Raw genomic sequence first — 16257 nt, 5'->3', positions numbered from 1 at the left:
GAGTCAGGCCCCTCAGACAATATATTTGGTTGCTTTGCATTTGGAGAACATCAAGAATCTCTGGACGTACAAGCTCGAAAGGCTTTGGTGATGGTAACCATCACTAGGTCATGCCTTCCACACTTTCCTCCTCCTGCTCTATGGTTGCTCACCATATGGTGGCGACGGCCAATGAATGGAAGATTATTTGGCAATCAATAGATCACACGAAAGGTATGTTTTACACTGCATGAGACAGCCAGGCATTCTGTCATTCATTCAGTGAATGTTGTCCTCAACAGCATGAATTGCATACCAATGATGTTTCTAGCCTTCTTTACCAAGGCTCTATCCTTTCACTTGTCATGAAGACACATGTAGAGATGGCAGGACAGACTAATTTAGAATTAAAGCTGTTTCTAGGATACTGCGTATTGAACTATCTGATTCACATTCTGTGGTCAAATAATCAATCAGTCATTGATAGAATAGAACATCTCAGAGTTGACATCTAGTGCCTACGACTATTCACCAAAGGGATGACGATGTTTCTTGTGACACCATGTGCTTGTTCCACTAGCCACTCCTTATCAAAGGAGAAGGAAATGTATTTGACTCATTTGGTGTAAAAATGTCTCTAATTTCCTTTATATATCAAAGAGTGAAATATTGGAAATATCTACTCCAGCCTGGAAGGTACTTACTTTCTGCTTTCAAGTTTATTATAATTATGAGTGCCTGTGCTAAAAGAAAGTATTTGAAGGACCTGAAGTTGGAGTTGTGACAGGATCACATAGCACACCTCATTGAGAATGATCTCAGTGAGGTGGAGCCGTCTCCTACATTGTTTTTTGCAAAAAAAATATTGTTTGCTGAAAAATTAGCATGGATATAGACTTTTGCAATGCTCTTCTCCCATTCCTTCTCCTCCCTTATCCTGTTATGTGTACCTTCGGTTTGTTCTCCTGGTTGCGCTGCTTCCCAATGGCTCTTAAAGTAGTGAGCAACTCAAACACTCTATTGGCTCCTGGCGTTACACTCCTTGTAGACTACAGAAACATTAAAGATATCCAGATGCACCTAATTTTAATTGAATTTCATCACATTCTGTTGAAACTGTTCAGTGACTAACTTTCAAGTACACAATGGCCCCCCAGAACAGCACAGCAGGGATAAAGGATGCTATGGTGAGTGGTGGGCCGGGTGGTGGATGCAGGACTTGTCATCCATCCTGATGCTTGAGTTTCCATGTGATTAAGCCCACTATTAAATTGTTATTGGCTATATTGCACATGTATTATAATCGGGAACTGTTGACTCTGCACGTATTGAATGCATGTGCTAACGCTCACACTTATAATCTGGTCAGTCACCCATGCTATAGAATGTCCGTATAAGCATTGGGAATAAAACAATAACTGTTGAATCTGAACAGAGAGCCCCTACCACTCACCTGAATTTAGTCAAGAGGAATGATTGCTAGGCTAGCACTGTTTTCCTTGGGCAAATGGAAACATGAGGAGACTTAATTTAGGCGTAGGTGCCGAGAAAATCTAAGTGCATTTTAACAAATACACTAAATGATCATTACAAAGCATTGCCCACATCCATTTTGGTCATGGACCCATAGTCCACACAAGCAGCGTATAAGGCCCACTGCCATAGCACAAGCCCCTTGTTGTGGTGGGCAGAAATGTTCGGTGATCTAAAGGCCAGAGTGGGGTGGGGGGGTTGATGGGTTGAGAGTGTGAATGGCCCCAGTTTCAGTTTCAATTAGATTATCAGCTATCATGTGATGGGCTGGTGACTGGTGGTACGTTGCTTGTGGACTGGTGGTACGTACGTGGGGTTGGTATGTCGTGGGGACGGTAAAGATGTAAATACTAAGAAGGCATCTGGAATGGTTTTACTGTCCCCACAGAGAAATATGTACCTGAAACCACAAAATTCCTAATGGTAACAAACAAGTCAATGCATATTTGCCTCCAGAGCATAAACATATTAACAAACTTGCAAATAGTTTAAAGCAGCATTTGAAATGAACAAATGTGTCCAAATCATGCTGCAAAAGTTAAATAAAATCACAGCTCAGGAAATAAATATGACCGAACTAAACTGGAAACAGGTACGCTTGTGCAGATTCCAATAAAGTGGTTAGCACTTTTAACTGGCAATGTAAATGAGAGGTGTAGTGCCATCTGGGCTGCAGCATAGTCCTTTTTATTGTGTGTTATTTTTGAAAAGCATGTTGAACTAATTATTTTGCAGATGGCTGAAGTCTCCACATAACAAAACTATTGATAAAGTTAGAATTAGTGTCTGAAGGACTGAGTGGCCTCAAGTCTTGTGTTACAAGGACCATGCTTATCAGAAGTGCCCAACAACACATGCCCAAGTGCTCAAGCAGGCTTTTAATTCAGACCAGCTGGAAGGAAGACAAAATGTACCTGATCGCCTTCTGGGAGGCAAGAATAACCTCACTGTGTGCACGGATTTGGGATTTATCTCCCATTGCATTGTCTTGTGAATTGAGGATAACTGCTGAAGATACTGAGGGTAATTGATGGCAGGTATAGGCTTTGACAGTGCAACTATCTGGCTCTTCTTCTGACTCACTGCCTGGGCCAGCCCTGCTGATGCTCATCTTATCCCCACGTTGCTGACCTATCTCCGTCACTGGGCCAAAATGCACAGAGCGCTGGCAGCTGGGTGAAGCGCTCTTCGTGTTTCTTGCCCTACGATGGGCAAGGTCAACTTCAGCTGCTTTTCCTATTTCAGATCCGCACTTTGGCTTCACTTCAGAACAAGTTGTAGTTGGTTTGGAAGCCTCCTCACTGGACAAAAGTTATGGAAAATGGAGAAAGATTATAGTTAGAAGCAGACAAAGCTGTATTCACTAATTCCCAAACTGGCATTGGTTGCAAGAGGAAGATACTCTAGTCAAACAATTCACCAGCAAAAATAATGATACATCCAACATTCTCAACCATCTCAATGTATTGGCATCCATCTTATTATTTTTTTTAAATCACACAATTAACAAAAATGTGACTGCAGAATTGACTGTTGGTTTGTTTGGGAAGTAGGACATAGAAAGACGGTTTAATGTGTTTGAACAAGTATTAGAAACATAGAAAATAGGTGCAGGAGTAGGCCATTCGGCCCTTCGAGCCTGCACCGCCATTCAATATGATCATGGCTGATCATCCAAGTCAGTATCCTGTACCTGCCTTCTCTCCATACCCCCTGAACCCTTCAGACACAAGGGCCACATCTAACTTCCTCTTAAATATAGCCAATGAACTGGCCTCAACTACCTTCTGTGGCAGAGAATTCCACAGATTCACCACTCTCTGTGTGAAAAATGTTTTTCTCATCTCGGTCCTAAAAGACTTCCCCCTCATCCTTAAATTGGCAGACTCTAACTAGTTTTGTTCCAAGAGGATGAGGTAAACTGTTGCAGAGGCAATGGAAATACCAAATACCAAAACTGTGGCAGGTGGAGTCCACTGTAGGGAATTACTTCATCATAATTTCTGAATGGTGAGAAACTTCACATAGAAATTGTGTGGGAAGGTAAAGCAAAAATATCCCTAAAATCTAAAGAACTGGAATTTCAAGTGGGCAGGAATGCAAGGGGTTGGAAATTCAGATTCAGGCCATATGCCATCATGCAGTCAGCTCTGCACTGCATCTCAGACGGACAAAGCGCTTCAGGAGGGCAATCTGCCCCCGGACGGGATATACCAGAGTGATACTAAAAGGGTTACATTAAGAGCATAATTAACAGACTATACATGCGGTCCCCTGAGTATAGAAGATTCATGATTACTATAATTTGGCTGTTTAAGATGATTGTAACAATTATTGAGGTTGATATGGAGAAACTAGTTCCTCTCGTCGAGATGCCCAAAGGAAAATGCATCGTTGAAATCAAAAGTGGGTCATACAGAGATGAGGTCAGTAAACAATTCTTCACCAGAAACAGCCATGGACATTTCACACTAGCTCCTTTAAATGCTACCAACGATGGGTCGAACAATGATTTCAAAACTGAGGGTGAATATTTGTTAGCTGTTGTGGGTTATGTAAATTGGATAGATTTAAGAAGCAAATTAACAGTGAAGACCACAAAGGCTTAATTCCCCTGTTGGGATGTAACAACTGTTGTTACATCCCTACATTACCCAATGCTCTAGCATCAAGAATACAAAATCCAGAAGGATGTAGAATTGTTAGTGACAAGGGTCAGAAAATATAGTGGTTGCTATTTGTCACTTCAAGAGGTGAAAAATGTGGGGGATGGGCGCTGAATTTGGGGAAAGATTGATGCTGAATAATTCTCCTCCACTTTCCAATGGTCGAGACAACAATGATAAATACCGTAGCCTCCTGGAGGTCAACAATCTGCCCTCTTGTTTAAATCTGGTGCACTGCTCTGGGGAAACTAGCGAAAAAACTAAATTCGACATAAAGATTGCACCCCTCAAAATAACAAGTGTATTTCCGCATGGGTAAATGAGACTTATTTAGAGAGAGTAAATATAGTTAAGAGGTATGTGTAAGAGGGAACTCCAGATGCTGGTTTATACTGAGGATAGACACAAAATGCTGGAGTAACTCAGCAGGACAGGCAGCATCTCTGGATAGAAGAACTGTGTGGTTCCAGGTCAAGACCATTCTTCAGACGCTTCTCCTGAGCTGAAACGTCGTCTATCTATGTCCTCCAGAGTTGCTGCCTGACCTGCCGAGTTACTACAGTAAAATTCCAGCATCTGCAGTTCCTTGCATCTCTGAGCATTTATTGAAACAGTCTTGTGTAAAGCAATACCCCAAGGTTATATTTTCAATTATAAAAGAGTATTCACCAATAATCGTTGCCCATTTGACTGCCTAATTAACCTGAAAAATGTATATATTTCAGAGCTCATCGATTTGAAGCAACACATAGTGATTACCTATATTGGCCTGACTGAATAGGCCATCTGACTAAAATAAATACAAAGAGAAACTGAAAGGTTTTTGACCAAAGCAATTATTGTTGGTGCTTTAGCTCAGTAGGATTGAGTAATACTGCTTATCTTTTTCCCCAATGGCATACTACAACAATAGCTCCTCAAAGCAATTCTATTACAAGGGGTTCACCTTTATTTCATACTAGCCATGTGTTTCTGTCTCTTCAACACAGGCAACTCACTAAGAACCAGTGCTGTTACGTCACGTTTATTTTATTCCTCTATGAACACTAAACAGTAGGGAGCAGCTCTGTTTGTTGCACCCAGTATCTTAAAAAACCATCCTAAAAGTGATGAAAAAGTGATGAAAATCTTCAGTACTTTTGAAATGAAATAGATTCCACTCAAAATATTATCATCAGGAATGGTCTCTAATTAGTGAATTGGTTCGAAAGTACGTAACTTTGGATTAAAAAAAAAAAAGGGCCCGTGTTCTTTGACTATAATCGTGCTTATGCAATGGAAACATGGAACTATAGATGCTGGTATACAAAAAAAGACACAAAGTGCTGTAGCAACTCCGTGGGCCAGGAAAAAATGGATAGGTGACTTTTTGGGTCGGGGCCCTTCTTCGGACTGCTAATGCAGTGTTTTGCTTCTTGAAAATGTAATTCAATGCTGCACCGTTAGTAACTGAGGATTTAATGTGGCCACATTATAGGTATGTTACAAAACTTACCTTCAGCGGCGCTGCAATTCTGCCACTTTCCGTGTGCGCGATTTTGACGCGTTTGGGGGGGGGGGGGCGGGGTTAAAACGGGGTTTTTTCCCGACCTGGTCCTGAATTATATTTGTTGGAGTGCAAGATGTTGCTAAAGAATCGTTCCTACGGCCGTTCTATGTGTTTTTAAAAAAAATTCACCCGACAAGTTAATCGCTGGAATGATTTTAAAATCAGCTTCTGAAGCCGTCAATGCCGACAACGGGGACGGATTTTATGGAGGACCAGGTAAAAGAAAGTAGTTTATTTTTATGTATAAAAGTGTTTCTTAAGATGTATTTAATTCACATTTTAAGTTGCGAAACGGTGATTTTTCCCCCCAAAGACCGGCAGTGTATTTGCTGCCGATATGGGGGACTAAATTCACCGCAACCTCAACGTTCTAAATGGTCCCGTTCCAGAAAATCCCACTCGCAAGCTGATTTAAATGGCCATTAATTTACAGGTATTAAACATTAAATTCCTTCCATTTGGCCTATAAACCCATGACAATGAGATTTAAAAATTATGTTATATTCTAAATTCTTGTGTGAATGTTATTTGGACACTTAGGCTATTTAAAAATGTTAATCTATTCTTAAGAAATGGATAGATGTTTAGATCTAGCAATTGAATTTTGTAATTAGCTACAATTAGGTAACTAACTAATTATATGCTTTAATTTCAAGTCATCTAAGTAAGATTGTTTCATATTTGTTTCAGAATACTTCAATCTATAATAACTGAAAATTTATTTCAGTTCTCTTAAATTTTAAGAAAGTTATCGGCTTTTAAATGTTCTTGATCACAGCTTTTGTGTTAAGTCAATGAAAAAGCAATAGGGAACAAGGTACCAATTTCCGAGTATGAAAATGGCCATAACTTTTTTAATACTGAAGATATGAAAGTGAATTAGGTGTCAAATTAAACTTCTTTTTATGCTTTATCTGATGGGATAAATTAAAGACTTGATTTTTGAAATCTCAAAATTTTGTAACATTGCTACACATTAGAAATATTAAAAAAAACAGGCACTTAAAGTTTGAGACTTTGCACGGGTAATTATTGTTTTTTCAATTATAATTTTGTTGTTCTAATTAGATTAAGTATAAAGCAAGACTCAGTCGCAGAATAATATACAAACACGTACGGTGAGTGTAATTACAACAGAGCGGGTGCTCGGTAACAACCTGGTATTGGTGGAGAGCTTGAGCCTCTGCCAGATCTCCATATCAGCTGACGTGATAGAGGAAGGAATGAAGGTGTGAGGCTCTTGCCGACTGGTAAAACCAACCAGGGCCTTTCGCCGAGCCAGATCATCACGCTCTACATCTGGTCCTTTCACCTGCTCTTCCTCATTGTGCCCATTCTTTTTCTGCGACTTCAGCAACACGCCTGCTTCCATGCCTGCTTCCTGAAGGATAATAACTTCACTCTCTGCAGCCTTAATGGGACTTTTGCTGAACAATTGCACACACGTAAACAGAGGGATTAAAAGAAAACGTATAGTGAGAAGACAGAAAGCAATGGGACAAGTGAAGTTTTAAGGTGAACACCTGTTTCCATAGTTAGTCAAGAGTGGGACTGTAGAGATTGTTAATTGCACAATATTGGGAATGAAATCATATGAAGTTGGATGAAAGAAGGGAAATGTCATCAATAAAATAACAGGAGTATAACCTGCTGAAAATTATTTCCTCTGGCAGAGAACACTAAACACAAAACATAATCTTAAAATTTAACCTGTGACATTCAAGCGTGAGATCAATAAACTCCTTCATAGTGAAAATTTTGGAACTCTTCCCACAGCACCCCCCCCTGCCCCATCCCCAAACCCCCAGAAGAGTGTGAATGCTGCGTCCATTGAAATTGTCACGGTTGAGACAGGTTAGGTTTTGATAGCTGAGCAGTAATGCAAATACATGGACTTGAATTACTGCCCATCCATGATTTAAATGAATGGAATGAGCCAATGGAGCTGAATAGATTACCTTAATTCAAATGTCCCTAGCTAGGAAACACACAAACTTGATAAAGGTCCTCCCTAGATATCAAACGCTCGATATATGTACAGCTCGTACTGCTGTGGGTCGACAGGCACCTTTACCTGTGGGAACTTGGTTGTGCCAATATTGGCCTGCTTGAATTAAACACCTTGGTTTAACAACACTTGGATGGCCTACATTTGTATTTAAATATATTGCTGGGCAGCTGTATTACCGACTTGTGAATAATATGTATTCTTAGGAACCTGTCGTGCATTGGGGAACCTGCCGTGCATTGGGGAAGACCTATATTCACACATCTGTGAAATTGTAGGTCAACTTTCATCTGTAGGGACTATTTTTTTAAATATCAGCTTAGCAGAATCATAGGCATGCTTATATGCTAATCTTCGCATGAATGTAATTCATAACTCGGCAGTAGTTTTAAAATCAATATAGGCATAGAGCCACGCAGCTTGGAAACAGGCCCTTCTGCCCAACTTGCCCACGAACATGCCCCATCCGCACTAGTCCCTTCTGCCCCACTTGCCCACACCAACCAACATACCCCATCCGCACTAGTCCCTCCTGCCTGCGAGAGAGAGAGAGAGAGAGAGAGAGAGAGAGAGAGAGAGAGAGAGAGAGAGAGAGGGAGAGGGTTTCCCTAACTGAGAGGCGGGACGAGAGCAGAGGGAGAGGTAGCGAGATAGAGATAGAGAGGATCGCGGTATGACGACTAATTGACGAGGGAGACGGGCATCAGGGAGAGGGGGAGGAGATGGGTGAGGGGGGGAGAGGAGCAGGGGGAGCAGGGTCGAAGAGGAGGGAAGGGAGAGGGGGGAGAGGAGAGGGCGGAAGATGGAGAGGGCAGAGGGGGGAGAGGGAGAGGGGGAGAGGGGGAGGGGGAGAGGAGGAGAGGGGGAGGGGGAGAGGGAGAGGGGGATTCGAGGCGAGGGGGAGAGGAGAGGGGAGGGGGAGAGCGGAGGGGGAGAGGGGGAGGGGAGAGGGGGGAAGAGGGAGAGGGAGAGGGGAGGGAGAGGGAGAGGGGGGAGGGAGAGGGGAGAGGGATGAGGGGGAGAGGAGAGGGGGGAGAGGGAGAGGGGTGAGAGGGAGAGGGGGAGAGGGAGAGGGGGAGAGAGGTTGAGAGATGGAGAGAGAGAGGGAGAGAGGGGAGGGGGAGGGAGAGGGAGAGGGGGAGAGGAGAGGGGGGGGAAGAGGGGGGGAGAGGGAGAGGGGGAGAGGGAGAGGGGGAGGGGAGAAGGGGAGAGGGAGAGGGGGAGAAGGGGGCGAAGAGAGAGGGGGAGAGGGAGAGGGGGAGAGGGAGAGGGGGGAGAGAGAGAGAGGGGGGGAGGGAGAGAGAGGGGGGAGAGGGAGAGAGAGAGAGGGGAGCGAGAGAGAGGGCGACGAGAGAGCAGAGATGAGAGATCGCAGGAGAGACGAAGAGAGATGCAGAGAGAGAGAGAGCGGAGAGAGAGAGACCGCGAGAAGAGGAGAGAGAGGAGGAGAGGAGGAGAGAGGCGAGAGAGGAGGGGGGGGGGGGGGGGGGGGGGAGGGGGGGAGGGAGAGGGAGAGGGGGGGGGGGAGGGAGAGGGAGAGGGAGAGGGAGAGGGAGAGAGAGAGAGGGGAGAGAGAGAGAGAGAGAGAGAGAGAGAGAGAGAGAGAGAGAGAGATTGCACCCACTGACAAGTCTAATCTCAAAGAAGAATATATCAGTCTTTCTGGAGGAAAATACAAAGTGCATGAGTAACTCAGCAGGTTATTACTCCAGCACTTTGTATTCTTTACTCAAGATTCTAGCATTTGCAGTTCCTTCTTCTTTCTTGGGGGCCTTTTCTCGTCCCAAATTGACTAGCCCTCTGTTATTAGAAAGTAAATAGGAGAGTGGAGAGTAGTACTGTATATACTCTCAACTTAAGGCACACCTTTCCATTTTCTGCTCTTGCCTTTGAGAAGCTCCATCAATTCCACGAGGGGAATGTTTGATACTCGCCCAGAGCTCCCTGTCCTTCTTCGTGCATGGTCCAGCTAAAAACTGATTGACCACCTTGGGCTTGCATTGGTGGAGCTGAGCCTTCCTTAAAGCGAAGTCATCTTTCTCAAGATCAGGAAGTTTCCATTCCCCCTCCTCAGTCTCAGAATCGCTGTCCAGATAGTTAGTTGAAAATGTATTTTCCCTACGAAGAATAATATCTGGAGAAGTGTGTCCACTGCTTTCTTGCTGTTGTTTTAGTCTACCACATAGAGGTAAAAAGTGATGAACATTTGTCATCAGAAAGAAAGAAAAGCATTTCTCAGCCAAGCAATGAGAGTGTGTTGCTGTTAGCATCACTCACTTATCAAGAAGCTTACTGTCAGTACTTTTAGAGATTTTTTCCCTTCATGCCATTTTCCACAAACAGTCCCCTGCAACTTTCCCACAACTTTCATGCACATGTCTAGTGGCACTGTGCTGCAGCATTGCTGGTGCCCTGCATACAGAGAGCAATTTAGAAAGCGCATCACCTACGTTTTTTTGTCCTCTGCTTCGAATTGAAATCAACGAATTTTTTTGACAAGCTGCTGTCACCACAAAATCTTGGAAAAATGTACTCACAGGTTTCTTCAACATTTGTTATGCAACTCGCAGCTAAAACTAATTGTAGGTAATAGCTGATGCAACCACTCATGACAGTAAACATCACAGTTAGAATCATGCTAAATACACACAGGAATATATTTTCCCATAACTGTTAATGAAATCTGAGAGATCTAGGAGGGATCTCGGTGCATGGTTCCCCAAAAGCAGTGAGCCAGGTGGACAGTGTGGTAAATAAGTTGTCTGGCATGCTTGCCTTCATCGGGAAGAGTATTGAATACAAAAGTTGGGACATCACAATGCAACTGTACAAGTTGTTGGTGAGAACACACTTAGAGTACAGTGTTTCGCTCTGGTCACCTAGCTAGCTATAAGAAGCATGCCATTCAACTGTGAAGAATGCAGAAAAGATTCACCAAGATGTTACCTGGACTGGCAGGCTTGAGTTATGAGGAGAAGTTGGAAGGGCTGGGACTCTTTGGGGAGGTGACAAGATCATGAAGTGAATGGATAAACTGAACATTCACAGACTTTTTCCCAGAATGGAGGATTCTAAAATGAGAGGGCAAAGGTGCAAGATGAGAGAGAAGATATTCAAAAGGGACCTCAGGGACAACTTTTACACTTAGAGGGTAGGCCGTATGTGGAATCAACTGCCAGAGGAAGCTATTGATGCAATTACAACTTTTAAAAGACATTTGGAGAGTGGTTCAGAGGTGGACGATAGGGGTCATGCCATTGAGATATGCCTGCAATCCTAAATGTAGTTTATTCTGTGGTCTGAAGAAGGGTTTCGGGCTGAAAAGTTGCCTATTTCCTTCGCTCCATAGATGCAGCCTCACCCGCTGAGTTTCTCCAGCATTTTTGTCTACCTGTGGTTTATTACAAGCTTGGTTTTTCCTCACTGCAACCAAAGTGTCAAGGTGAGAATACCCCAATGCTTGGATTTCCAGCTCTTACTCACCATCACATTCCACAATCATCGTACCTCCACAAGCACATTCCAATCACATCTTGACTATTGCCCACCCTACATATCTTAGCAGCTCCCTCTTTTTTGGGAGGGGGGGGGGGGGGGTTATCCTATTTCTCCTTGCCTATCTCCATCTTATTCTACACAACCTACATTAAAAATGGTTGCTACTTTCACCATTGGACAATGCAAGAAGAAAATACGATTTTTCCTGCGAATGTAGTGGTCACTGGAGACTGGAAACTTAGCTAACTGTGCAGGGCAGGCTAAGAGAGAAGTGATCACATGGCAAATTAATCTATGTCTGTGTAGAGGTAAGATACCAGGATGTCACAATTGCCAATTTCCACAGACAAGAACATGCACTGGCCCTGTTATAAGTGGTCAGGGAGAGATTTGAAGAAAGCAAGCTAGCGAGGAAGGTTGAGGGTAATCGACCAGGAAATTCTAGGTACATGGGGAAGCCTGCCAGCAAGTTTGCTTAGTGCAGGAAAAAGTACACCTCCAACTTTTCATGTTCAGTTATGCAAAGCATAGAAACTATTCTCTCCACTGTGGGCATGGTCAGCTCTACAGGCAGAACTATGATGATTACAGAGACTAGACAGTCCACTGTGCCTTAATTCCTGAATTCAAAAGCAGATTGACCAGAAAACTTTCATCTGTTATAGATACAAACTTAAATAATGCAGCACCATCACAAACGTTGTCTCCACTAGCCAGTATACACATGAAGAGCTCAGAAAACATACAACAATTTGCCTACAATTCTAATGCGACGTGTGAAATGGATAGGCCCTTTGAGTAGTGACATTATTAATGTTATTGACATTATATGCCTGGTGAGTAAATCACAAAACAACTGTTGCAGAGATGTCAAAAAAGGCACGATGAGAAACTTAGTGCCCTTATTTAAATGCCAATTAGATCAACATGATATAGTTCAGTGCTCATGGCACAGAATAATCATGTGCGTAATACTACCAGCACAGTCTAAACCCAAGATGCCCATTGTATCCCAGTAATACAGGTGCAGCACATCAGTTTTCAAGGTCCTGAAAACCTGGAACTCCATTACTGTTATTTTGTGAAATATTTGCAATTAATTTACGTCTATAAATAACTGCAAAGTGAATGATAAAATGATATATTTTACAACATCAGGGTGCTCACAGTATGCACAATTGCTCAAGTATTGCTTCTGAATTTGATGACATCATTTTACAATGTATTATGGAATACAATTGAATTATAATAAGTACTTGGTCTCCTTTTCAACATTGCAGTAAAAACTACACGATTCAGTTATTTAGGATCAATCATCTGGTGTTGATTTATACAAGTAAAAAGATTAACATCGCTGCGAATTGTGTAAGGCAGTCATGATACATTGTTAGAGACAAACAAGACTGTCATTGGTGGAATCTTGAGCAGTATACTAAATGCTGGATGAACTCAGCGTGTCAGGCAGTATCTGTGGTGGGAAATGGACAGATGATATTTTGGGTTGGAACTCTTCTTCAGTCTGAACAACCCTTCTGTCTGTAAAAGGGGTCCTGGCCCAAACCATCATCTGTCCATTTCCCTCAACAATACATGCATTGATCCTTCAAAGATGAAAGTGGCAAAATCCATATAAAATATCGAAGTGCTGGAGAAACACGGCAGGCCAGATATGGTCTGTGGAGGGAAACGGACAGGCAATGTCTGAAGAAGGGTCCACGACCCACGACCCATAAATGCTGCCTGGCCTGCTGAGTCCCTCCAGCGGTTTGTTTCTGCTCAAGATCCCGGAATCTGCTGACTCTTGTTTCTCCTGGGTAATTATTTTAGGAAGGATTTTAAAATGTGAGAAGCTCTTCAGAGAAGGTTTATTAACTCGTACTTGAAATGAACAGGTTGTCTTATGAGAAAGGATTGGAGAAGCTATATATGTATCTGCTGGCATTTTGGAGAGTGTAGGGAGACTTCATTGAAGCATTGAAACAAAGAGAGGAGAACTAGAGTCATTCTTACAACTAAAGGGTCGGGCACTGACGATATACATGAGGTCACTTTTTTTCTTTTACATGATCTTAATTCTTTGGAACTGAAAAGATGGTGGGAGCAGGGGGTTTGATTATTTTACGACAGTGCTAGATATATTCTTGATAAGCAAATTGGGTTTGAGGGGCTGAGAGTCCTCTCTTGCCCCTAGTTTGTTTGTGTTTTCACTCTACCTATTACTCTATGAGATTGTTTCCAACCCTGTGGCCTGTCTTGTGAAACAGTGGTACCCAAGACTTGGAATATCTTTTCCAAAATCCTGAAAGAACTCCCTACAGATGAAACTCCACACGAGCATGAAGTTTAAAAAGTCATCCTTCATATGCAACAAATTAACATCTGCTATTCATTTACTGGATGAGACAGCACCTCACTTCTCTCTGTTTCTTTCATAACGTATGCTTATTTTACTTAAGGCAATTTTCTGAATTTGTATCCCCAACACGTTCATTGGGAATACATTTTGAGATTTTGAGCACAAGGACTTCATCTCCTCATGAATTTCCATAATTAACATTTCCAATATGTGTCTTGGTGGCAGCCTTTGTGATGGGAGTGATAATTTGTGTAAGAAACCTACCATTTCCTGGACATGCCAAACCAAAATGTGCTATTTATAGTGTATTTATTAATCAGTGACAGGGTTACATTTAAAAGAAACAACGCTTCTTATCAAACTGTTAGTCATATAGTGATGTCATGCCAAGAGTAAGCCCGCTCTGTAATCGTTGAATAAGTACACAACAGCAACTTCAGTACAAATCTACTGCAGTTGAAATGCTCATAAGCATGTTATCGAGGAACTCTAATAGTCATGCAGAAAATATTACTTGATGCGTATATAATAACGTACAAAAATACAAAGCCAAATGAGCACCAGCCAGCATACTGGGGTTACACAAACACATTCCTCAGCTTCATCATTTATTCATATTATACCATGTCAAAGTCATTAATTCAAAATAATTTCCTTAAAATTATCATTCAGTACCAAAATCTTTTGGATACATTTTTCATTAAAAAAATGTTAATTGACTATCTTCAAATTCATTAGGTTGACACCTATTTATGGTGAACTTAATATTTCTCACAGGCTCTATTTTAAAGCCGAGATAGTTAAAAGAATTCTAAAAGAATACCATGGTATAATAAAAACCTACCAAGCTAACAACACAACATGCCTTTACTTCACCTCTATGAGAGCTTCACACCACATTCTGACCTGCGGTATCTCTCAGCTGCTGGCAGGACCGTGATACCAGCCTTTTGAATTCTTTTCAACTTCTTTATTTCGTCTTCTTCTTTCCCCTCCCTTCTTGTACATTCTTTGGATGCTTTGTGCCCAGGGTCTTCCACCAGGTGAACTTCTAACGGGTTCTTGAGACCACCAACGTCCTCTGCAGCAACCAGGTTAGACTTTACTGTTGGCTTGGAATCATTAATCTCTTGAGTATTGGGAAAGGTAGATGATGGATCTGCAAAATCTTCACCCTGAGAGGATTCTTCACTGTGTTCTTCTTGTATAGGCTCAGGATGACTATGACTAACGAGTTATACAACATATATTAAGGGCAAAAATGTTATGGACCATAACATTTTAATTTAAATTGTAAGTTACAGATTATCACAAACCATTTATATTGGCTAGTTTTATTCTTGATAGCATTTGAGTTCGACCTGCCATCCGAGAAGGTCAGAAAACACGGAAGGTCTCTTACCAAATTCTATTATTACACCAGACGGTTGTGATTGTACCCAACTGCAGCCAAGCCCCAGCAGAACTTCCATATCCCTCTACTCCTTGCACTTCCATGTGCCTATCAAAAAGCCTCTGAAAGGCCACTATTGTATCTACCTCCATCACCATTCCTGACAATGCGTTCCAGGCCCCCACCACTTTCTATGTAAAAAAACTTGCCTCACACATCTCCATCAAACTTTCACATTATAGCTATGCCTTCTAGTGTTGGACAGTTCCACTCTCGGAGAAAAGGTTCTGATGGTTTGCTTGTATTTGGGAATTTTTTTTCGAATAACCTGGAAGATGCTGAAACAGCAAACAACAAACCTGTGATGATAAAATTAATTTGGCTGACTGATGTTAATTTGATCACAGTTCAACCAATCCCATGTTCATTCATATCGATGTCCTGCCTTTCATTTCACATAAAGGATGCATCGTTGTATAAGAATTCATGAAGATGGGCATGAACCATTTTCAGTAGGAAGAACATTTAATGGTGTTTAACTGGTAGAATCAGCTCAGATTTGAGAGATGATTCTGTTTCAGAAAAGCAGTTAGTTAACCACATACATCAACTTGCAATCACCCAAAATATGGTCACGTAAATGGGATCACATTAAAGATGAATGTTTGTTCCAGTTTTGTGAATGTCATTTAATACTTACAATTCATACAATGCAACTAGTGATGTCAGTTACCTACCTGAAAGGTCGTTCTGCTCCTACAGGTGAGGTAGCGTTGCTCCAACTCTTCCGGTAATTTTCTCCTCGCTCTGCCCGCTTTTTTCGGAGAGGTGCTGGCATATAGGCTGTATGATTGTGCTTGTTAGGTAGATATTGGTTAAAGGGCAAGGAGGATTTAGGATCATTGTAGGAAGACCGTCTGGCAGACATGTCGTCTCGCTTTACATCAGGTATCTTCGATGCCACATCCGATTCAGAATCACTGCCACGACCTTTAGGAGTACCCAGAAACAAAGCATCAGAAATTGGCTCATCACTTTCATGTGACACATTTCAGCAATGCTTAAATGAAATTTGAAATGGCACAGAATAGCGGAAGGATTTGGTTGGACATTCTCTTGACCGTGTAGGTTAGGAGTCTCTAACCCATTGCCAGAAAAATCGAAAGAAGCAGAAATGCCCATATTTAAAAAGTACTTGTATATGGCATCATATCCATGTCAGTACATAAACGTGAGGGGGAGGGGTGAGAGAGTGTGAAAGGCAATGGATGGAAC

At 42.1% G+C, this 16257-nt stretch overlaps 1 protein-coding gene across 16 annotated transcripts in view; it reads right to left on the bottom strand.

Annotated features, from left to right (window-relative positions):
- limch1 (LIM and calponin homology domains 1) overlaps nt 1–16257 on the bottom strand; it is a 359063-nt gene that overhangs the window by 86141 nt on the left and 256665 nt on the right. For 13 of the 16 annotated variants that reach the window (XM_033027735.1, XM_033027743.1, XM_033027771.1 and 10 more), the window contains exons 8-12: nt 15720–15972; nt 14496–14816; nt 9602–9910; nt 6885–7154; nt 2427–2813 (exon numbers count right to left, since the gene is read on the bottom strand). In XM_033027735.1, the coding sequence (XP_032883626.1) occupies nt 2427–2813; nt 6885–7154; nt 9602–9910; nt 14496–14816; nt 15720–15972 (1540 nt within the window). The remainder of the gene's footprint in view (nt 1–2426; nt 2814–6884; nt 7155–9601; nt 9911–14495; nt 14817–15719; nt 15973–16257) is intronic. The other 3 variants (XM_033027809.1, XM_033027814.1, XM_033027815.1) reach the window with 3 other exon arrangements.

The sequence above is a fragment of the Amblyraja radiata genome, chromosome 1 (assembly GCF_010909765.2).
Source record: "Amblyraja radiata isolate CabotCenter1 chromosome 1, sAmbRad1.1.pri, whole genome shotgun sequence".
NCBI classification, from domain to species: domain Eukaryota; kingdom Metazoa; phylum Chordata; class Chondrichthyes; order Rajiformes; family Rajidae; genus Amblyraja; species Amblyraja radiata.
This window is presented reverse-complemented; position numbering and strand designations above follow the sequence as displayed.